The sequence below is a fragment of the Eupeodes corollae genome, chromosome 2 (assembly GCF_945859685.1).
Source record: "Eupeodes corollae chromosome 2, idEupCoro1.1, whole genome shotgun sequence".
In the NCBI taxonomy this organism is placed as follows: domain Eukaryota; kingdom Metazoa; phylum Arthropoda; class Insecta; order Diptera; family Syrphidae; genus Eupeodes; species Eupeodes corollae.
Window position 1 is genome coordinate 87,706,358 of NC_079148.1, and position 26,039 is coordinate 87,732,396.

Sequence of the window (26,039 nt, forward strand, 5' to 3'; positions counted from 1 at the left end):
AAATGTCAGCCAATCAATTGGCAGATATCAAAAATAATCCATCGGAAATCGTAGGATTAAATTCACCAAATGCAAACAATTTTGATAAAAATGATGAAAAAGAACAACAGGAGCAACAGCCAAAACATAAGGAACACCAACGATCAACAATTGTTAACTGTTTTACTTCAACAACCACAAATGGCATAAGTTGTGTAAATTTAATTAATTGTACAAATTCGGATTCATCAATTTTATCAACAACGCAAACAAACGAACAAAATTTAAATAGTAATGAAAACTCACCCGAAGGAAAACTAACAACAACAACAGCAACATCAATTATAAAAAGTCCATTAAATAAAACATTACTCAAGAAATGCAACAATAGTGAGACTAAACTTATAAACAAATGTACAAAATGCAATAACAATAATAATATTCACTATAATAATTTTAATTGTTATTATAGGAAAAAATCGCGTATGCCTATATGCCGTTAGTATAATTATTTTCTTATAAACAAAATTGATGAAATTATTTTTGGTTGCATTTTTTCATATAAAACAAATTTAAGTGAATTTAAGAAAACATCATTTTTAACAACCCCCCCATACACAAGTGCAATATTTTGATGTAGTGAAACAAATTGGCAAATTGTTCGGATTTATTAAAATTTGATAAAACAAAAAATCACACAAAATTGGAAATAATCAAAATTCTGCACCAAAAAAAAAAAACAAAAATCAAAACACACAAATTGGCATCAAAATTAAATTACTTACAATTTGAACAAAATTTTGATTTTAAAATTTAAACATGACTTCCATAGGTAAATTATTTTTAAATGTTATTTTTAGTTACAAAAATATTTATATACTTTTAAAATATAATTGCTTCGAAACGATTTACGTGAAGTTTACTTTCAATCTTTTAGCGAGGCTTTTCTAGAAGGATTAATTTAAATATTATTTTATTTTCTTATCAACTTTATTAAAGAAAAAGTAATTTTATTCTCTGAACTTTATTTTTTGAAGCTCTACTCATTGAAAGTTAATTTTCATTTTATTTTTTTAAGATCATGCGTTATTGACGTATGTTTTTGGAATAAACTTACACATATTTCCTGTTTGATGTTGAAATTTTATATTTAAGAAATAGCAAATACACATAATATAGAAGAAACCTTGCCAACCAAAAGAACAACAAAAAAATAAGTATGCGCCATATTGTTTTAGTTTAAAGCCAATATATTTACGTCTTCAGGACCTTTACCAAAAACGTCAGAATTGTTTTTCAGGGATGCTTTGGAAATGGCATTCCTTTTATATTTAGCTGCATTGTTCTAAGTTTAAGACTAACTATTTTAACACATGAAAGAAATGATATGTAAAGTTTCAATCATTAAAATTAAGGACACTTTTTTCTAATAGTGTTGAAAATTGATATCAGCTTAAAATTAAACAATTCAACCGTAGTCCCGCACTGTTAGGAATGGCCATCAGTTTACCCTTGAGCTAAATTTCGGACGTACTGTTAAGTACAGAGATTCTTTCTTTAGACGCACTACACGAATATGGAATGCTTTACCAGGCTCAAACATTTTAATACTGTTTTTGAAATAGTGAACAACAGAGAAGTTTTATATTACAATCGAAAAAAATAACACTTTCGGAAAACAAAAATTTACATCAAAATCCAAACTACCGTTCAAAAGGATATGGAAAGAAAATTAAAGCTTTGCTATTAGCTTCAATTATATTTATATAATATTTAAAAAAAGAAAAAAAAAAAGCTCTGACGAAAGTGCAAAAAGGTCAATTTTAAAAGCTAAAACCCCACAGACTATGTTGATACAAAAATCATACAAACTTATTAATTTTAATTTTTTCAATCTTGATTTTTGTACTTATATTATCTATTGAAGCCTTTAAAGCAAAATTTGGGTCACTAGCTTTATCTAGCTAAAGTTTGTTATCTTATAGTTGTGTTTTTTAATCTTGCACTTTGAAATAGAAAAAGACGTTGAAAAGAGATAAACTATCATAGTCTTGAACAAACAAACAGCAACCAAAATGCATTTCTGTTTAAGGTAAACATATTTAATCTTGAAAATGATATACACAAAACTTTTTAGTTTTCTAAGATCATTGCAACATCAGCTGATACATAGATTGGTGTTCTACTTTTGTTCACATAGGTCATTGCCCTGTCTTTTTAATTTACATCAATTCCAACCATAGTTAAGTTTTATTTTGAGTCACATCTTCGTTAAACATATCTAACTATAGACCCACTATAATATATATATGTATGTACGTAGATCCGAAAAACCATTTGTGTTTTATAACTATCAAGTTCGATTGTATTATTCACGAATAACACTTTAAAGCTTTGTTTTGTTTTTCAATACAAAAAAAGAAAAATAATAAAACTAACCTAATAATCATATAGTCAAAATAGAAATACCAAATACCCAGCACCATATAAACAATTTAAATTAATAAAAGTTATAGTTTGACTGATAAAGTTGCATTTTTACTTTGTTGATTTTATATTAATGAATGTAAAAAGTTGATTAGAAATAACTTTAGGCCATGAAAAGTTACCCTAAGGAGCCAGTTATAGCTATTATTGGTTTTCATCATTGAAAACAAACATTAAAATTTTCTTGACAGGTCGTTTATAGCTATCATTAAAAGTTTCTGTCATTAAAAAATACTTCCTGATTGATATCCACCGAAAAACTTTTACTGACAGAAGTCTGTCATTGGAATTGCGTGAAATTGGAACACAAATCAGTGGAACGATTCGATTCACTTTTGTACATAAAAGTATTAGTTGTTCAGTAAAATGAAAAAATACATTTTTAGAGAAAAACAAATGCCCAATTACACTTTTTTCCCTAAAAAAAATTCTTTGGGTGATTTCCGATCGATCAGTATATAATTTTTATTTTTAATATAAAGGAAACATAGTCAAATAAACATTCAAAAATGTTGCCGGATTGATTAGGGGCCAGTTATAGCTACCATTGAAATCAATCTCAAACATATTTGACTGTGTTTCCCTTCTATTAAAAATGAACATTTTAAACTGATGGATCGAAAATCACGCAAAGAATTTTTGTTCTAAAATAAAAAGTTTAACTGGGCATTTATTTTTCGCAAAAAATATATTTTTTCTATTTTTCGGACGGTAATTTATTTTTCTAAACAGCTGATATTTTTATGTTCAAAAGTGAAAAGAACCTTTCCACTGATTTGTGTTCCAATTTTACGCAATTCCAATGACAGATTGCTGTCATTAAACATTTTTCGGTGGCTTTCAATCAGGAAATTTTTTTAAATGACAGAAATTCTTAATGAAAGCTATAAACAACCTGCCAAAAAAATTCCAATGTTTGTTTCTAATGATGAAAACTAATGATAGCTATAACTGTCGCCTAAAATTATTTTTTTTTTATTTTCCGGACGGGAATTCATTTTCCTTAACAGCTGATGCTTTTATGTTCAAAAGTGAAAAGAATCGTTCCACTGATTCTTGTGAGGAAACGGTTTTCGGTGGATTTGACAAAAACCACATTAGATATATGCTGACTTAAATGGAAAAATGTTGTCAACAAAATTATCTCGAAACTTTAAACTGAAGCACCGATTTTCAATATAAATTTTACGACTTAGTTAAAGCAAAAGTGGCGTATAGTTTCAACATTACCGCTCAAACTTTAAGTGAATACATATTATCATCGCATATCATTGTTTAGAATAATCTTGCGCTTGATAATGAAAATAGGTCAAATTTGAAAAAGAAAAAAAAATGTATCTATACGCGATGTGGTGTGTGATGGTGTTTTTATTGTATTGGTATAGTACCTACTCCTGCATAATAGCAGACTTATGGTAACAATATTTTTGGTTTGTGTGTCTGTTTTTGAAAATTATATTGTACAATATATGTATTCATTATTATGTAGATATAATGATGTCTATATTTATTATGTAGGTTCTCGATCCAAAGTCGCAATCTAAAAAGATACAGCTGATATAAAACTGGACGGTTGACAAGATAACAATGCGATTTAGAAGTCGCTGTTTCGTTGTATGGGCACATTTGTAGTTATATGGATGTTGTATTTAAAAAAAAAAGTTGCCTTTGTTTGTTAGTTGAATTACACTAAAGTATAATCGGTAGGTGAATAACCATATAAGCAATTTATTCAACTCATCGTATTGCATCAATCAGAAAAGTTTAATAACTTATATTTATCTGTTGGCAAACTAAGGCTAGAAAAGTTAAAAAAAGTGAAATAGAATTTTTGTAGACATGACAGAAAATAAGAAGCGAGTGTTTGTCTGTCTTTAAGTTTGTCTTCTACCTATTTTTTGAGAAAAACTCAACACTTTAAATAGCAAGACAGTACACGTTTCAATGTTATAATATGATATGAACTGATTTAAATGGATATAATCCGAAATAATTTTTTTAAAACTCTCTCAATTTATAATTTAACAGTGAATCCTCTAGATATGTTATCAAAACGATTCATAATAATCAACCTCGTTTTATGTTTTATGAACATTCTTTTTTAAAACTTTTCCATACTTATTTCAGCATCAGCATTTAGCATGTTACACTTTTTTAAAAGTTCTCTGGGACCGTTTGCCATGTCCCAAAGCCTTACTATTCACTGTGCCAAGAACATTTGAAGTTCTTTTCTTATTAATCATATTCTACACAATACGTGCCCCACAGTTGTTTTTACGACACCACAGCCATCACATGCAGTTTTATGCACAATGATGAAAGCTCTTTTGCACTGTCCTGACCTACACGAACATTTTTTCCATTAATATACGCAGAAACGAATGGCGATGACGGTGATGGGACGAATTTATCTAAACACAAGTTCAGAACTGCAGAACCAAGGCATTTTGAAGACATTCTTGAAGACTGACGACAGGCGTTTAGAGCTTTTGGTTGAATCAGTCAGCTGCTCTTTGATTATGAATCCGATTTTTCCACTCCTGCTTGCCATATGCCATAATGAGAAATACGTATCTAAGTATGGAGGTATGTAATACTAGACGGAAAAAAGTTTAACCCATCCGATACCCCTTTGCCTGTCTAAGTGAAAAGAAAAACTCTAACTGCACGTGGGAGGTGTTAGGGTATATAGAAAATTTCAAATACACTGTGTAAATAGTAGAGGTAATTGTGCCCATTTGTCCACGAACATTGGGTCTGACAAGGCAATGTCACACTCTGTGTTAAAAGTTTTCAATCAGCATTTTTAGTTGTTTTCGTTTCTCGTTTTTTTTTTTCAATTAGTTTATTGTTTTTTGTTCCTCATGAAGTAATAACTTGTCATTGGTGAGCATTGTTTTGCAATTTAAATTTTCTAGATATTATTTGACTTAATATAGGGCAAAAGTTGCATTTTGTAATAATATTTTTATTGAACTTGCAATATTCTTTATTGCTTCACTAAACAGGTATCTGAGTGGAGTAATGGGTTAAAAGTAGATTTCTTTTGTTGGAGAAAAAGCTTTGACTGATTAATGGTTGAATGTGTTTAATGTATTGTTTGTAGAGTCAAAGCTTATATAGATTAAAGTGTTTTGAATGTATACATAATTTTTAATAATCCAATTGGTGAGTTCAACTTTAGTTGGTTGCAACTAATGCATTTGAATACATTTGAGATAATAATAATTAATGAAAATCTAACATTTAGAATTACTAATTTAGAAATGGCAGATATACATTTAAAAAAAAAAAAAGAGTTTTAAAATTTTGGCGATGCGGTCAAAGATGCTTAAGTCGAAAATAATTTGCATATCTGAAAAGGTAAATGCAAAAGTATGATTTTACGGGGCGAATATTCTTTCACACAAATCCGATAGCTGGGATATACAATTCTGCCCCTCCTATTGGCCTTAAGCATTTACAAAATTACTGCGTAAGCTTTTGCATCATTCCTGTTCTAGAAGTTTCTTTTCTGAGCATCATATTTAGACAGGTGTTCCTAAAACAATTTTAAGTCTTTTGGATAGAATCTATAAAAAAAAGAGGATGGGATGTGACCCACACTGATAACTTCCGACTGTCGATTTGTCTTGCTTAAAAGTTTGTTTTTTTTCGTGTTCCTTTAAAACAGTTGTCAGATGAATTTATTCTTAAAAATTAAATTTAATATTAAAATTACCAACAATATTTTTTATATAAAGTAATAGTTTAGTTTGAAAATCTAGTATTTTTAAATAGATTTTTAGTCGAAAGCAAATGGTTACCAATTTTAGAAGCATTTTTTGAACATTAATTTTAACCAAAATTGCGACTTGTTTTTTGTAGATTTAATTTTTTGTTTGAACATAATATTTTTAATTTTTTTTAACTGCATGCTGACAACAATATTTTTTAAAAGTTAAAAGTAGTTTAAAGCCAATATCTCAAAGTTTTGAAAATATATTTGTGTCGAAAATCTATTTTTACCAACTTTTATTAATTTTTTTGTTTAGGTTGTTATTTGTTGTAAAAATACTGACAATTTTATTTTTCTCAAAATCTTACCAAATGTTGAAAATAATATTTTTTAAAAGATAAAAGTAGATAAAAGCCAACATCTCAAAGTTCTGAAAAGGTATTTAAGTCGAAAATCAATTTTTACCAACTTTTATTATTTTTTTGGTTAGGTTTTTATTTTTTGTAAAAAACAGTCAATTCGAATTTTCTCAAAATTTTAGCACATGTTAAAAACGTTATTTGTCGTTGCACAAAATTTGTTTGGATTTGTTTGCCTTTTCTGCATCTTTCTGACTTATTATCTGCATAACAAAATTTATTTGAAGTCGATATCTCTTCTGGTTCTTGAACTTTGGACTACGAAAAACGTCGCGAACGTACGGACGTACGAACGTACGTACACACGCTCACACAAGCATCTTTCTAAAAATCGTTTATTTCGACTCTAGGGACCTTAAAACGTGGGGAAATGTCAAAATTTTCAATTTGAGAAATCGGACCCAATAACTTCCTTTGGGAAGTTAAAAATGATGTAGAATGTTTTGACCTCATCCCCCCCCCTCATTACATCCTTCCCTGTTTTCCTAACGTTTACACTGTGTAAAAGCTTTAAACATGTTAACAGTATTAACAAATTCTTGAGTGTCGGCCAATTGTAAAAAAATGGGTTTATTACACGAAATACTAACAAAACAGAAACAAAAATTAAACTTTCAACATATTTGCTATTTTTTCCTAAAAATGTTTCAAATAAGTTGTATCTTTCATTTCTAAAAGTATATCCTAGTAATGCCACCACTAAATTATGCTTTAATCTATAAAAAAGTTGGGTTGTGGTCGAAATATTGTATTTAAAATACTGTATCACAAAATACTTTATTTTAAAACACTACATGTACAAAATACTGAATGATTAAAATGCTGTATCCTAAAATTATGTATTTCAAAATTCTGTATATAAAAATCCAGTATCTCAAAATGCTGTTAATAAGGCTTAAAAATAAAAATCGTTTTGGCAATGTAAACAAGTGCGCACATTATTTTGAAATACAGAATATCTTCCATACAGTATTATGACTATACAGTATCATACAGAATTTTGGCATAATTTTTTTCTTAAATACAGCTTTTCGACCCGCTCCAAAAAAGTTGTATACATTAAGTTCTTGAATTCAAAAGATAGCCTCATAAAGCCCTTATTTTTCACTACTTATTTTACTGTCCCTTTAGATTTTAGAAATTGTCAACAAAAACAGTCTGAACGCACAACTAGTAATTAAACTTTCGTGTCGCAAACCATACAAAAATTAAAGCGTGCAGGAAGTTGTCTGGGGCTTTTAACTAGTTCGAAAACCCCTAGCTACTCTTTTAGCTTAATCCAAATAATAGGTCTGCAATGCAAGAGGAAAAGCTTTTTTTATTTCAATGCAAACATACGAGTAAATTGACGGTAATATATCGCATAAGTTCTTACTTGATCTGTTTCAAAATTCACAATTTACATTTAGAACAACTATCTTTCCCTTCGGTGGATGGGTATATTGAAAATTGTATACTTTTCAAAACTATGAGATTAAAATCGGGAATCATTTTAAATGTTTGCAAAATTTGATGCTTAATTATGATTTGGATTTTTAGGCGAGCAAAATATTTAGAAATATATAGGTATAAATGATAGGTATAATAGTTATTTAATGATAGGCTAGTTTTCAAAACTTATATTACTAATCATGCTTGAGGTCTTGGGTTCAACCCCTGTCTGTGCCAGCTGTTTTTTCTTCACTGAAGAATCCTCCAAGAGTAATTGTTGCCATGCGAAGTGCTTTCACAAACTATCCGTTCGGATTCGGCATACAAACTGCAAGACCCCTCCATCCCATACAAGGCTCACACAGAGGAATGGTTGAGACTTGTAAGTCACTAGATTATCAATTATTTTTGATGAGTATCTAAGCTGTGATAGTTGGGAATGTTGCACATCCAGAATTATGGTAAGCAATGAGAATTTGGATAATTTTGTAATTTATAAAGTTTTAAAAGACCAAATTTTTGAAAAGTTACATTTTTCTTTAAAGAAATATTTTAAAACTTAATTCCAAAGGAAACTTTGAACACCAGGAACTATATTAATTTAGATGTGCCTATAACATGTTCTTATCCGTATAGTACGAAGAACATGGACATTTAAAAAAAAGTGTAAATTTTTCTGTAGAGATATATGTATGTATAAATATCTACCTAAATAAATGCCTACCCTCGTTTCCACTTTAAGAACATAACAAAAACACAAATCTATGTGCGTGTGCAGTTGCTAAAGGAAACATGACATCCACTGACAACAATTTCCTACTCATCCCTCTACCAGCTTTGTTTTCAAGCGTTAGCAGTGCAGTTGGGGATTTTGTGGGAGGGGGCCCTGTGTCACACCGTTAACATCAGCATAACTGTAGTCAGGCTCACGTACATAGCGATGCTACTTTTTTGTTGTTGCTATTGCTGTTGAATGGATTCCAAATAAATAGGTTAAAAGTTGCTACAGGTCAGGTTTCGCTTCCTTCTTGTGTCTTATGTTCAGTTATAATATGTATGATGGTAGTGGTGGGGTTATTTGTACAATATACATATACATATATATTATTTCTTTTTAATGGGTGTGTTTCTGGAGGCATATGTATTCTGTATAGTAGTCTTTAGTGCATTCCCATTTATTGAGCGAGTTTGTTGGTGGTATTACATATTTCTATTTGTTTCTTCATATTGTGATGGTCCTTAGTAAATTTCACCAAACGGACTTATACCGCCTCTGCCGTCTATAAATAAATAAACATAAATATTATTAAATATAATGTTTTGTTTATTAAATAACTCAAATGGACAGATATTCTCTTCCTTTAAATTTAAATAATTTTTGAAGAGATTTTTTTTTATTTCTGAAAAACTTGCAAAAATGGCTTACGAGGTTATGAAATTTAACTGTCGATGTGTAAATTAAAATATATTACCGATAAACATTGTGTGATATTTTCCTAGGCTTCAACAAAATAGGGTTTCCAATAATATGTTTTATTTTGATATTAAAAAAATGTTAAGGTTCTCAAGGAAAACACAGTCATTAACTTATGTGAAACATCTAACCGGTGGTGGCTTTAATATATCAAAGGCTTTTAAGTATGCCCACACATTTTCTCGGATCACTGGCCAAAAGTAGTTTATTTATCACTTAATTGTCAGTTAGAATCAAAACAATTCCAACTGTTTCCTAAATTGTAATGGAAGAAGAGGGTTTGAGAGTGCTTACCAAGATAAATTCCTAAAATTTTGATCTTAGCTAAATACCTCCAATAAATTTTAACTTTTGTTGTAAGGTGTTATTGTATCATGTAATGTAAATTGATTATGATGTTTGTAGTAGGTTCTTTGTTGAAGAAATTCTATGGATGTTCAGATAAAGAATTGATATTTTATTATTATTATCTTTATTTTTTCTTCACAAAAAAAATACAGGCTCACTTACATTTTAAAGATTTACAAGCATGGCTATTAAGCCGTCTGCCGGTTATATATAAATTTTAAACATTGAGAGAGAAGTTATTTTTTAGCTGTTATATAATAAAAATTAACAATTTACAAAATAATTTAAGATTAAGATACTGATTATGATTAAGTATGCCAAATTGAACGATTTATTTCATTTAAAAATAACAAATGTTACAGGCTTTCAGTTTAACAAAAACAAAAACTTTTTAGGTTTAATCATTGATATTTAGATACATAAAAAAAATACATACAAAAAATGGAAGAGCAGTAAAAGACTTTCAATATCAACATTGAAACGGGCTTTAAGTTTAGCTAAAACAAAATTATATTAAAATGAACATTACATTAGAGGTCCACGAATGAATTTCTATACGCAACAGCTTCAGAGAAAAAACGCATAAGAAGTTTCCAACCACCCTCACCATTCAAAACTCCAAGACAGTCCTCAAACGAAAGGAAGCTCTTATTGAAGTACAAACGCCGGATCTCTTGTAAGATCGGACATAACGCTAGTAAATGGAAAACATTTTCAATTTGATTGAGGTTACATAATGTACAGTTAGGATTTATATCATTTCTGTGAGGTCTATAGATAAGCTCGAGCATCTCCGTGCGAACCTTAAATATCAGACTTATCTCAACAAAAGTGAACTCGGTTCGAAAATAATTTGCTTCCCCCAAAGAGAAATTAAGTTTACTGTATAATGATCTAGATTCGGACTCCCTTGCCCGATTGAGAAATGTCTGAAAAATGTTGTCATCTATAATAGAAATACAATCGTAGAGTTCATTCTTCCACGAATCTAGATTATCCAAACAAATCGTCAAAGGAAAGTTATGTTCTGAGGCCAAATCACTCCAATCTTTAAAGGGTGTGTATCTGTAGCGTAACGCTGTTAAGAGAATTGATATTTTGTTGACTTTAGAAACAAATAAATTGTTAGATGTGGTCCGTTCGAGTACTTTCTGCACTAAAATTAGTAAAAAGAGATACATATTTTAAAGAGTGGGTAAAATTCTCTCACCGAAAAAAAAACTACAAAAAATTAATCGAATGAAAACAACAAATTTTTCACACAATATTACTGCTTTGTTGCTGTTCTTTGAAAATTTGTTTTTAAATTTTATAACTGACAGCAAGCAATTTATATAATTTATTTGAAAAATTTCTTGGGCTAAAATTCGTAAGTTGAGGAAATATTTAACTCTCTCGTGAGCGCTCTCTTTTACGAAAAACTGCGAAATTTTTAAATACTCGAACAGATTGGTTAAATTTCGTATTTTTTCGTAAAATTGGACTGTTTTAGGAGGGCACGCGAACGGACATATTTTAAAATCCTTCTTTGAGCTAAAATTCCATATTGTAGTTTTTACTCAGCGCAAACGCTTGTAAGTAACGAATTATTAGACAAAGAGATTAGTATAAAATTACATTTAGTGTTTTGTTGGAAAATCTATCAATAGTATAGTAGGATTTTATACGAATAACAAAAACAATATCCGCAGTATGAATACTACCGATAAAAATTAAAGTAGAATCTTACTACGGATTTAAGGATACGGTTTTTGACATTTATACGAGTCTCGAATAGATCTTATGTGATTTCGTTCTCAAATGTTGGTACGATTAATATTGCATTTGTATCTCGATGGTTGTGTTCGTTGAGTAGTTATGCATTTGGAATCATGCGTTTTCCATTGCAAAAAAAAAATCACATTACATTACATTACATTTCACACTACTCTGCACATAAATGTGCAGAGTAGAGAACACATCGGTAACTGTTGATGTTATTTAGTTTTGTTAATGAAAATGGACTAACTGGGTTTATTTTGCAAGAGAAAACAATAGAAAAGATATAAAGTTTTGCTATGTTTCCACCAAAGGTTTATTTCAGTTAAAATTAAATAAATCTTTTTGGTGTTTCCACATCACAAGAAGATTTAAAAATGATTAAGTTTGACAGCACTTTCTAAAATGCTCATTTCAACTCGATTCAGATGTATAAAAAATTAAGGCGAGCTTTATGTTAATGTAGTAGTCTACAAACAAACCCCCTTCTTGAAGTTCTTATTTAATGTCAAATTCTTTGGTTGAAACTTTTTTTATAGAATCTCAATATCCAGATGTTTTCTTACCAATTCTTCTTGAAAATTGTCCATTTTATTAGTTTTAGTTAGTTTATTTTGCTGAATTTAATTTTAACTTTTGATTTTCACAAAACTTTTTTCTATTTGTGTTTTTTTTTTTGATACTATTCTGACATGTCTTCTTTTAGTTGTGCCAATTTATCACATATAAATAAATTTATAAATTGTTAAAAAAAAACTTAAATATGAAATACTGGGAAAATATCAAAAGAAATGGTTTATGTATTTGAACGAACTAATCGAATGCACAAACCATTTCTTGGGATAGGTTAGTTTCCTGGTTTTGAAACGAGTTCTTTCTTACATTATGTGCAGTCTTAGGATAATCTAAGCCAGGGATGAACAGTGCTTAATGTTTCTATGGGCTTGGCGGAGGTTTGAACGCAGCCCATACCTCAGGTCCAATTCATACCGGACAACAAAAAAACTTGTCTTAAAAAATCTTAACACTGGTGATCGAAGATTAATGGTTTGTTTCTTACCTATTCCCGTTTGGTTTTAATGTTTATTTAAATGATTTTTCAATTTTTCGTCAGCGTTATACAGGTGTAGCATCTTTTTTTTAATTTTGCGTAATAATTTGCCTGGAAAACAAAGTTGGTAAAAAAGAAACAATTATTTCTGTGTTCAGATCAATGCAGATAATTTCCTTTTATCATATGGTGATAAAAGTATGTAGTGATGTATATTAACCTTATTTGTATGATTTAGGATAATTTTAAGGAATGTGGTAGGAAATTAGGTGTGTAGTTACTATTAAGTTTAGGGTCGTAAAATCGGGTTTAAAGGAAACCAATAAAGTGACAGTTTCTAGGTTTTTGCAGTTAAAAACGGCTGAAGCGGCAAGTGCTTGCTTACTAATGATTAATTTTTGACCAAAAGGGTTTTGCTATCTTCATAAAAACTGAGACTTAAAGAGAGCTTGAAACATACATTTATTTTAGAAGTTTAAAAAAAAAACGAATGATTATTTCAGTAATTTTAGAATCTTATTTAGCGTCTTAAAACTGAATAATTTATAGCGTAAGTTTTTACGGAAAAGTGAACCAAATTCAGTGTTTTAAATAAATTTGAAAGTTTTTAAACCTTTGTACTGAACATTATATCTTGCGAATGACCCATTACAAATGAATTGTTTGACTAAATATTTGATTTATTTATGAACAAGTCAACTATTCGTTCTTCGGTGCCTTTCCCATAAGATTTAACCTACATTTTCAAATTTGACGTTAAAATAAGAAAATAATTGTTTTCTTAGGATCCGGATTAAAAATTTACTAATTCAATCCTATCTTGTTTAACGGTTTGAAAGCTTTAAGCAACCATACCTAAACAAAATTCAATCCACACGTTCCATGCCAGTACTTGTGTTCGGGTAAAGATAAAAATTTAAAATATTTACTTCATTCGTAAAATAAATACAATAAATTGCTGTTTTTAGAATTCAATACAAACTATGCTCGAAATGGATCATAATGGAAAATTTTTAAATTACAAAATCAGTTTAAATTAATCACACTGATTGTACATAATTCAATAAAATATACGAGCGTATAAAAATTCATTGATTAAAACTTAATAAAAAAAATATATAAATTTCATATTTAATAACAACTTCTTTAAATTTTCGGGTATACAACTCATCAATCAAGCCATCATTAACTCATATACACTTAATGTTTCCTTTCACTTGACCTAGAAAACATTTCAAAAAATTATTTTCTATATAACAAAACAAACAAATAAAACCAAACACTATTTAAGCCCAAGTTCAAGAACCTTAAAATGTGAACAGTGAAAGTTTTATTTTGGGGAAATTTCTCTAAGCTAAATTAGAATACAAAAAATTATTCTCACTGAGAAAAGTAATTATACTCATTGTTGTCAATTTTGAATGGGTTTTATTTTCTATTTATTACAAAAATTGCAGACAAAAGTTCATGTCTTTGTTTGTACGAATAAAGCAGACAATTTAAACTGCTGTTACTGGTGACGTAATTGAACTATGAATCGGTATTCATATAATTTTTGTTAAATTTCAAAAATAACATTAGTCGAATACTGTTTGCGGAAGTACATCAATATTTTAATAAACACAGCTGCTTTATTTTAAGGACTCACAGGATGTGAGAAAAGCCGAAAAAAAACAAGATTCGAATTCTCGTAAATTTGGAATGCCATTAAATATAATTTAACGTTAGAATACTTGTTAAGATTTAAATTAAAATTCCATATATGATACTTTATACCATTAGAGGATCCAGGACTCGCTGCTATCTCAAGACCATACTCAAGTTTGAATATTAAAACCAACATTTCATCTTATTTGAACAAAGTGAGGGTTATAAATAGTATCAAGTTAATACAAAGTTAAATAATAAATATTTAACAAAAAAAAAAAAACAATAACGCATTTATTACAATTATGGCAAATCTTATGGCTGATGATAAAATAAAAATTATCTGAAATTTTTTGACTACTTCATCCATAAGAGTTTCTGAATTGTTACATCTCTCGGACCTTTTACTTGCAACAAGTTTTCAGGTTTTGATATCATATAAAATTTCGAACTCGAGTTTTAATCGAAATGTTACTCTAAAATTGTTTTTCTTAACTTGGCTTCTTTCAATAGGCCAGTAAAATGACCCATTGTGATACCACATACATTTTGAGGCTTTCTTCTAAGCTTAATGAAGCCAGTTTGAAATCCTTATGAAACGTGGGAGACTAACTAATATGATAGAGATCGTTATAAAAAATTCTCCAGGGCAATTCTTGCGTTTTTGAGCTAGAGCAGGGCATGTACAGCAGGCATGAGGCGAAGAACTGTTTCCTGATCTTTCTCATCCATACAGCTGCAAAAGTCATTTGAGAATACACCTAGCCACGTGGCGTGCTTTCCTATTAGACAGTGCCCGGTAATGACAACCATTATCAAGCTTAGTTACGATCTGCTTTGAGATAGGAAGTACACCTTGATCGCTTTAAATCAAGTGTAGGCCATATGTTTTTTGTTACCTGACACGTGGTAATGTTATTCGACTTGATATTTGCCTTCTTAATCTAGCGTCTTGCATTAGCAATAGTTTACATGTAGCAATTTTTATGCCAGTATTAGCCAAACGAAGTAGAATGGGTGGCACTGTACCATTCCTCTCGAGTTGATCTGCCTTACAATTTCCTGAAATGTCTCTATGGTCCGGCACGCAATTAAAGGCCAATTATAAACTGTTGTGGCATCTCCATTAGAAAGATCGACAGTTTTAATTTTCTCAAGAACTTATAAACCAATTTTAATATTTTTTTTTCTGAACAAGGTCTCATATTGTTGAAATAATATTTTATGTTCAAAAATGTCAACACTGATTGAATTTTAAGAAAATGTTAATATTTAAATTCGATATCCCATAAACGGTTCGAAATTTTTTGTATAAAAATCCAATTTAAAATGTATATTAGTGTGTTCTCAATAACTGCATATTTAAAGTATTTTTTCAGGAAAAAATTAAAACATTTTTTATAGACAAATTAATTTAAAAACACGATCTAATGATTTAAAAAAGAAATAGAAAAATTGAGGATTTTTTAAAGAAAAACTCTTTTACGCTTTTTTGAATAAAAAATTATAGATGCTCGGTTACAGTAGCAAGTTCGTGTGACCCAGTCATGCATTTTATTTCTGATAAGTTTAGTTTCAATTGTTTTTGTATTTTATGTAAAACCCGGGCATTTTATTTACGGACTAATATTATTCTAATCTACAAAATTTGACAGAACTAACTTTTTTGTATCTTTAGAACTAAAATATAGTTAGAACCAACTTCAATTCTAATTATTCAAACTATAGAATTTCTTCAGCATTCCAGATTTTGATATATTATAACAATGAACTTATTTTTTTTTAATTTATCTATTACAAAAAGTTACATATGTACATATATGATTGGGGGCCACAGGAAAATAAATATATTTTTGAAAGTAGGTATATAGGTAATATCTTTGGTTTTTAATGTATGTACCTACGTATTAAGAAAAAAAAAAACGATCTTAACCTATGATAATCTTTGACGAAATTTAGTACCTACTTATACAAATTACAAAAATAATTTTGTATTACATTAATTAGAATAATAACTAATATATACATTTTGTTTGCCTTTTTCTACAGGAATTATGACACTGAGCCGTGGCCCGTATAGCGAGCTCGATAAAATGAGCCTATTTCAGGATCTAAAGCTGAAACGAAGAAAAATCGATTCAAGATGCAGTAGTGATGGCGAGTCAGTTGCTGATACTAGCACTTCGTCGCCAGATCTCTTAGCTCCAATATCGCCGAAAATGTGCGACCAAGGGCCAATTATTTCTATAACGTCGTCATCGATAACATCGGCGGCCGTTACAACATCAACAACAACTGCATCAGCCGTTGTTGTTGCTGCAAAAGCTGCTGCAGTTGCAGCTGCAGCAGCTGCTGTCGTTGCTGTCAACCAACAACAGGAACAACAAGTGAGTAATAGTATCAAACAAGAACCACAAGCGCACTCTTCTAGTTGTACGGTGAAGCAAGAAACGCAAACGCAACAAATACATTCAACGAGTTGCACTCCATCGGCAATGGCAGCGACGTCGGTTATGTCACCTCCTCCATCAAACGCACGAACACCGCCAACGCCGGAAACAACGAGTGCAAGGAGTCCGCCGCCGTCTATATCAAGAACTACACCAACACCTCCCCATGGCAATGGAATGACGAGTAGTACTAGCTGTGGAACTAGTAATGATGGTGATAGTAGTCGAACGTCGCCTGATTCTCTCGATGACAAGCCCTCAACAACAACTAATCCGACTCCTTCAAATGGAATGCATGGTCCATCGTCAACGTTTGGTCAATCGGATATGATGGTAAACAGTAGCAGTGGTGGTGCCAGTACCGGAAATGGACCTGGGGGTGGAAGTGGAAATGGATGCGATGGAGGAGGAAGTAGTAGTGGTAGTAGTAATAGTGTTAATTTGAGTGTGATACGTTCCGTTAAAGAAGAACGCATATTGGCTTCGCCAACAAAAATGATGGCATATCATCACCATCAACAACAGCAACATCAATTGCAACAGCTGCAGCAACAACAGCAGCATCATCAACAGCAACAAGAACAGCTACAGCAACAACAAATACAACAGCAACAGCAGTCGCAGTCGCATCAACAACAGCAACAGCAACACCATCAACAACAGCAGCTGTCCTCACCTAAAGGCTTAACGCAGTCGCAGCAACATGTTACCGTATTGGTGACACCTTCAAGAGTAAAGTCTGAACCACAACAACATTCAACCTATCAACAACACAGCGGTAGTAACAATAATATTCATTCTTCTCTTCCGCCCTCCCAACATCAGCTGCTTCAGCAACACCAGCACCATCAGCAGCAGCAGCAACAACAACAACAACAACAACAGCAGCAGCACCATCCACATCACTCGTCTCATCAACAACACCAACAGCACATGCAACACTTACAACAAAATCCACACATCTCCTCACGAAAGTCCAGCCCTCCCTCCCACCAACAGCAGCAACATCAATTTCACAGTCACACCCGGGGTGACAATGGTCACAATATGACAATAACCACTTCTTCGACGTCGCCCATGCACCTAACGCAGTCTCAACAACTGCAGATCCTGCACGCAGCCGCATCAACCCAAGCCATGATCTCGCGACAACAAATGTCTCCAAACTCAATGTCACCCTCGTCACGTCAAGGGCCTCTCATGTCCCAAGTGAACTCGTCACAATCTCCACAACATCAATCGCACCATCTGTTGCAGCAACAACAACAACAACAGCAGCAACACGTTCGAATCAAAAAGGAGCCCTTGCCTATGTTGAATCTATCTCCAACGGCACATCACAGACAACAGCAGGTGCAGCAGTCCCAACCACCCCAGATGCCAACACAGTCAATGAGTAACCTTACGGCACAAGCTCTCATGCACCCAAGCCTGCAGCTGCGCCACCCATCTAGTCGCGATGCCTCTTCGCTATTATTTCGCGTTAAGAACGAAGTTCACCAGCAGCTACCGAATTTGATGCAATCCTCGCCTGCTCAACGCATGGTTTGGGTTTCAAATAATGCCCGTATAAATGGTGTCAAGCCCGAAGTAATTGGTGGGCCGATTGGAACCTTACGCCCCAATGCTCCAGTGCAATCACCCTCTCCTCATCATTCGTCCTCTTCGTCATCATCACAGTTATCCCCTCAAACACCATCACAAACACCACCGCGAGGAACACCTACAGTTATAATGGGTGAAAGCTGTGGTGTTCGTACAATGGTGTGGGGTTATGAGCCTTCTCCACAGTCCGTTCAGTCTCCACCTGCCGCTCCGACTCCACCAACCCCAACCCCGGGCCCATCCCAAAACACCGAAGAGGCTGCTCAATTACTTCTCAGTCTAGGACAAACTCGGATTCAAGACAACAGACCCCGCCCGCAACCTTTTCGAACACCGCACGCTCTTAATATGGAACGACTGTGGGCCGGTGACTACAGCCAACTTCCGCCTGGTCAATTACAAGCTCTAAATTTAAGTGCCCAACAGCAGTGGGGGGCATCGAATTCGGTAGGTAGTGGCAATATGGCTCACAATCGACCTCTTGATGCTCCGCACGACCCAACCGATGAGGACGAACAACCCTTGGTGTGTATGATATGTGAAGATAAGGCAACAGGTTTGCACTATGGAATCATTACCTGCGAGGGGTAAGTAAATAGAGTATTGAACTGATAATTTTTCTGATTGTTACAAAAGTAAAAAAAATCGAAAATAATTTTCAAACAGATAACCGTGTCAGATAAATAAGAGCAGCATTAGCAATGACTTTAATTTTAGTAAATGTTTGACAGATTCATATTTGTTCTTACACTAACGTAATGGGGTTTTCCATAGGTTAAATAAGTCAATTTTATTTTGATCTAGATCGGTCAAAACACAAATATCCAACATTTTTGTATTCCATGGGGCAAAATTAATTGATTTATTTTTTATTTAAGATCAAATCTGTAGACCTGGAGATCTGGATTTTTCGGCAGATTTATCCCTCTTTGCCCTGATCCTGATTTGACATCTATACCGCACTCGTTAAACGTACCCAATGTAACACCAATACAATGACGATAAGAAATCAATTTTTGACAGAAATCTGAATTTACGATTTAATTTTTTTTGACAATTTAAAAAAAAATATATGTTTGGTTTTTTTTTATTACGTCAAGAATATTTTTTTTTGACTCGTGGGAAAGGAAAGGTCCTTAACTGACTGAGTTACTGATCATCAAAATTATTAAGCACTTCCTGATATTAAAGAAGCTTTGCATCAATCAAAATATACAATGTTCATACTTAATTTGGGCAGGTTCAGGCAACACAAGGGACTTGAAAGTAAAGCAAGTTTAAAGTGCCTTCCAATTAAGGCAACTTTATTGGAAAGTTGACTGAAAAGCTAGTCAGGAAAAATCTCCCTAACTATCAATCAAGTCAGCTTATGTCAAAATGACAATCAATCGTGTTTTTTCATTCAACTGAAAGCTGATCTTTATTAATCTGTGATTGATTTATTTATTTTCTGCACAATTCTATTTGATTTTTTTTGCAATAGGTTTCTTTGTCAGAATTGTAGCTTGCATAAGGATTGTTTTGTAAACAATAATGATTTTTAGTAGTTTTAGCGCGATGAACAGAAGGTTAGTGAACTAAAGTTCCGAGTTTAAAGTTTATGACACTTGCAAAACTAACTAGTTGCCTTGTTCAAAATCTACGTTCAAAGAATGCAGTTGACTACAAATGAAGTCCCTTATGTTCTCTGAACCTAAGATTGGAAGCATAGCGATCGTGGCAATTATCATTTGAATAAAAGACTTCATTATTCTTGTAGAACTTTCAAATAAGGGATAGCGGTGGGGTTTACAAAAACAAAATCGAAAACTTGATATTAGGCACTCGAAGAATTGTTATTATTCCATTTGAATAAACAATACTTTTAAGTACAAACAAAGAAAAATATGTAAAATTTTGAGATTTGAGCAGTGAACCTTTACAAAACGAATGAAATAACACCAAAAACATAATAAATGCGTAACGTTGTTCAAAAATGTTGCTGGTCAAGTAAAAATTTCCTTAATTTGCCTTATTTTACAAAATTTATAGTTCAATTCATAATTCCAGTTCTTTTATGAAGAAATGCATTACTTCTGGAACTAACTATTTTGTATTTGTAATATAAGAAAAACAATTTGATATTAAAGGGAAAGGAGTACCGCTATCACAGAACTCTTCAGTGCTTAGAGGCATAGGCAGATCGTATACGTTCCTACCATTTAAGAATGTTAACCTAAGTCAGATTTAAAATTCTTCTCTAGCCCATTATTGTAACATCAACTAAAAAAAGCTGTAATGTTAAAATTCTATTTCAGATGCAAAGGCTTCTTTAAACGAACCGTTCAAAATCGTCGTGTTTACACATGTGTTGCTGATGGAACCTGCGAAATAACCAAAGCACAGAGAAATAGATGTCAGTATTGTCGTTTTAAGAAATGCATCGAACAAGGAATGGTGCTACAAGGTAATGTTCCGAAATTATTTCAATTTTAATATCAATGTATTTTTGTAATTACTTTCGTTTTAAAACCCCCCATTGAATTAGCTGTACGCGAGGATCGAATGCCAGGAGGTCGAAACAGTGGTGCCGTTTACAATTTGTATAAAGTGAAATACAAAAAACATAAAAAATCCGGCCAAAAACAACTACAACAACAACAGCAGCAGCAACAACAGATGCAACAGCACCATCATCAGCAGCAACACCATTCGCAACAGCAGCAACACCATCTTCAGCATCAACATCATCACCAGCACTCGCACCATAATCAGCAAACGCCGCATGGTGGAATGTCCGGACAGCAGCAGCACCAACAACACCAGCAGCAACAACAACAGCATCAGCAATCGCAGCTACCACACCAACAACCGCATTCGCAGCACCAACAGAATCCTTTGTCACCGCACCATACGGGCAGTCAATCATCCTCAAACCATCATCACCCGCATCACCACTCAAGCCAGTCACCCCACCATCATCACCACGCTCTGCAAATTGCACAGCAGACGAAAATAAGTACTGCTGCTGGTTCATCGTGCGGCAATGATATCAAAAATGTGTTCCTATGTCCTTCCGTCTTGAAGCAAGATGATGAAACCCAAGATATCAAGCTGCCCTCGCATTTGGTAAACGGAACAATACTTAAGACTGCCCTTACGAATCCCAGCGAAATAGTACATTTACGCCATCGACTAGACAACGCAGTAAGCTCCTCCAAAGATCGACAGATCTCCTACGAACATTCGGTTAACATGATCCAAACATTAATTGACTGCGATGCCATGGAGGACATAGCAACCTTACCACATTTCTCCGAATTCCTTGAGGATAAGTCTGAAATAAGCGAGAAACTTTGTAACATTGGTGACTCAATTGTTCACAAGCTTGTGTCTTGGACCAAAAAGCTACCCTTCTACCTTGAAATCCCGGTAGAGATTCACACAAAACTGTTGACGGATAAGTGGCATGAAATTTTAATACTTACAACGGCAGCCTACCAGGCGCTGCACGGTAAGAGATTGTCGTGTTCGACAACTGGAGGTGGTGGTGCCAGTGGTGCATCAACAACATCCACGAACCCAACAACTCCCATAACATCAATGGGAATGCCTTTGCAGAAGGACGATCCGGAATTTGTTCAGGAGGTCAACGCGCATTTAAGTACACTCCAAACATGCCTCACAACGCTAATGGGTCAACCAATTGCGATGGAACAGCTGAAGATGGACGTTGGACATATGGTGGATAAGATGACTCAAATAACCATAATGTTTCGGCGGATTAAGTTAAAAATGGAAGAATATGTGTGCTTGAAGGTCTACATTTTACTTAACAAGGGTTCGTTTTGAAAAAAATTTCAAAATCAATTTTTATTTCTAATTTCGTCTCCTCATTTTAGAAGTGGAGCTAGAGAGTATACAAGAACGTTATGTTCAGGTGTTGAGAACGTATTTACAACATTCTTCACCACAAAATCCACAGGCGAGATTAGGTGAACTTTTGTCGCATATACCAGAGGTAAATATATAAAAATTGAACTTGAAGGTAACTTTGTACATATATAAAGAAGGTATACAATTCTTTTACTGATGCTAGATTTGTGTTCCTTATGAACGATGATGGAAAATGAAATTTGTTATTCGAGTGCATACTTTTCGGATGAGTTCGATAAAACTATCTATATTAGTAGCAGATTATCAGGAGCGACTTAGTAAAAGCGCCGAATCGACGACAAACATATTGAACAATTATTTTTATTTGATGTTTTACTTCACACTTTTAGGATATTCTGGTATTTGTTCGTTGGTGAATTTTAAACGCTGCCGGTGTTTAGTAAATTGTTTAAAAGGGGGGGTTTTGACCCTTACGGAGATTATTTTTTTTTACATTTTCGTACAAATTCCCTTGAATTCAAAGCCTATCGTATTGAGTCAATGCATATGACCAAACTTGTATTTTTAATTCTTTATTATTCTTTGAATGGAAATATAAATTGTACTGCTTTAAGTGTTGTTGATAAAAGTACCACAAGAACAAAATATAAATTGGAAATCTAAACCTATTCCAATCTCACAGTACAAATTATCAACTTTTGACCGTGGGGAGGGGATCAATAGGGTCATATGAAACTTATGCAGCTAAGTTTCATAAATAAGCATTTCGTCTAAGGATTTGTTAGTAATTAAACGATATTCACCCAAAAGAATTTAAAAGAACTTTAGTAACGTTTTATTTTCATAAGATCTTTTCTTAAGAAGAATTCCTGAATAAGAGATGGCCAATTTTGACGTTAAGTTGTCTTTAATTTACTTTTACGCCCATAAATTAATAGTGTAAGGCTTTTTTAAAGTGCATTTTTCTCTGAAATTTGATTTTTTATTAAATACAAAAACTTTTAAGTTCTTAAAAAATTAAAGAAATTTCCCTTTTGAAGGGAATTTGCTTTGGATAATCTTAAACTGAGATTTACACACAAATTTCAAGAATATAAATGTCCCAAAAACAGTAAAAGTAACACTTTCGTTTAACTAATGGCTTATTAAAAACATAATAAACGTTTAGTTTAGTTTGCGAGTGACACGCTAAAGTTTCTTCCCAACTTTTGTACCTTAATTTGTTTTCTAACTACAATTTTGTTGTTGAGTTTTGTTGACCAAAATATTATTATTATTATTATTTATTAGCACGTAATTTAAATTACAAGCTAATACAAAAAAGGAAAGAGCCTTGCTGCGGAGACTATTGGCTCTTTGTTTTAACAATATTTATAGAGTTAATTTTAGAGTTTAAAGATCAAAATATTTTCAAAAGGTCCAATCAAAAAATGAATCCAATCTACGCGTTAGCACGAAAAACGCCATACAATTCTTAATAGATCTCCTTCTGTTTTATGTTCCTACGAAAAAAGATCACATTTTCCGGCACCATCAACCCCCTCCCCCTGATTAAATCTTTGAATCTGCCGTATTTTTGAAGGTGCAAGTTGATAAAACAGTTGCCACATTTTTTGATAATTGTTTGATTGAATTTAGTTAAATTTGTACGCTCAAGTGCTCGAAAATTATTGAGTACCTACTTTTTTTTAATTGGTTCTTTTAAAAAAGGGATTGAAAAATATTGGTTCATGGCATTTTCGTATGTAAACAACAATATGTATTTAATATAGAAGTAGGGACCATATAATATTGTAATTTATTGACCTTTTATTTATTTTTAATTTTATTTAGATTCAAGCAGCTGCTAGTCTTTTACTCGAAAGTAAGATGTTCTACGTACCATTTGTCCTAAATTCTGCTAGCATAAGGTAGCAAATGCAGGAGCGTGGACTCATTTCCATGGATGATGATCCACCATCGCCTCCCCCGCCACTACGAACCTCACCACAAAAGATAATGTTACATCATTCACTATCCTCCACATCATCAATATCGCCTCAGCATCAGCATCAGAATCAACATCAACATCAGCAACAAAACCATGGATATAGAAGTTTACCAGAACTATCACTGTCAACAAATGCAATTAATCAACAACAGCAACAGCAACAACAACGACTAAAAGATATAAAACCAACACTGCCAGTTCATTCTTTGTTGAAATCCTCGCTACTTGCACCATCTTCTTTATCATCGTCATCTTCATCGTCGTCGTCGTCGACAACAACGTCAACTGCATCTACAATGCAATATCAAGAGACTAAACGGCAAGACCAACAACAAACAATTGCAACAGAACTGCCCATCCAACAATATAAGTCAATTTTACACACGCATTTAATGTCAAAGCAAGTACCGTCGTCGTCATCGTCGTCCTCATCATCCTCATCTGCCTCGACAAGCGGGACAAATTCAACAACTTCAGCTCCCTCAAGTGGAACAATGAATTTAATGAGCACAAACGCCTCAGCCGGCCGAAACCACTTGCAGGATATGGCACAACGTCCGCATAACCAACAATACACACTGCCAACAACGAATAAGCAACACCATCTAATTCAAGGTCACCAAAACAAGACTCCAACATCTTCGACAATGACGACGACGTTGCTGCCACATTTCGTCATATCGACACCATCAACCACAAATAACGGTAGTAATAGTATCAATAGCAACAATAACCTAAGCAAGAGTAATTCTAATAATTATATTACCGATGTAAGTAATAGTCTAAGTTATAATAGTCTAAGTAGTAGTAATAAGAATAACAACGCTAACAGCTGTCCAAAGAGCTCTTCAACCTCATACCAAGTTCAGACGCCAACCACCAGTCATCAAACTGCCACAACTGCCACAGCGACGACTCAAACCCAAACTGATGATGTGAATATTGAGGGTGGCAATAATAATATATTAAATACAAACTCTAGCGGCCATCACATGCATGTGGTGCCATCTAGCAGTGGCAATACCGGTACTGGTACTGGGACTGGGACTGGAAATAGTGTTTTAAATGCGTCCGGGGTAAATAATTTGACTGGTGGTGGAACTATATCGAGGCGCGGCCCTCCTCATCATCATGAAGCTGTTACCGTTGTTGTATTTAAAACAATGTTACCTGATGACTGAATTCAAATATAAAGGATTAAAAATGGATGACACATACTTCCTTTCTATGTGTTTTTCCTTATTTAAACTTTTCCTTTTTTAATTATTGATTTAAAAAAAAAAAACTAAACTAATTCTTACCTATATGATGGTAGGGCTGCATTATACAAATAAATTTATATATGTATGTATAAATATATTTCTTTTTTATATATAGATACTTTTTTACGCATTGTATATTTGTTTATAACCATTTGTTTGTAGATACACTTTTGTAGATTCTTCGTTTTTGTAAAATTATTTATTAGTTCTTAAGAACTTCTTGTGTATTTTTTTTTATTTTGATATATTTTTTATAAAAAAGAAAAATACCGAAAAAAAAATAAATCTATTGTATATGTAATGAATAAGTATTTAAAAATATAAAAATTAGCTGTATTTTATTGTTTGAACAAAATTAAATGAAAAGGAAAACATTTTTAAAAATATGCTACTGAAAACTAGTGTGTATTTTTTAATTTTAAGTATAAATATAAATATATATATTTTAGTATATTTAATGTGAATAACTATATAAGGAATCATATTTGCTGTGTACATACAAAATATATAAAACAAAAGAAAATAAAAACAAAATTATGTATGT

The 26,039-nt window shown here is 32.5% G+C and overlaps 1 protein-coding gene across 1 annotated transcript in view; it reads left to right on the forward strand.

Moving 5' to 3' along the window:
• The window catches only part of LOC129945343 (hormone receptor 4), a 240,686-nt gene extending 215,035 nt beyond the window's left edge, over positions 1-25,651 (forward strand). The window contains 5 exon segments of the mRNA XM_056055020.1: positions 16,362-18,954; positions 20,665-20,813; positions 20,895-22,187; positions 22,249-22,367; positions 24,077-25,651. Of these exon segments, the coding sequence (XP_055910995.1) occupies positions 16,367-18,954; positions 20,665-20,813; positions 20,895-22,187; positions 22,249-22,367; positions 24,077-25,414 (5,487 nt within the window). The 5' untranslated portion in view covers positions 16,362-16,366 and the 3' untranslated portion in view covers positions 25,415-25,651.
• The last annotated feature ends 388 nt before the right edge of the window (positions 25,652-26,039 follow it).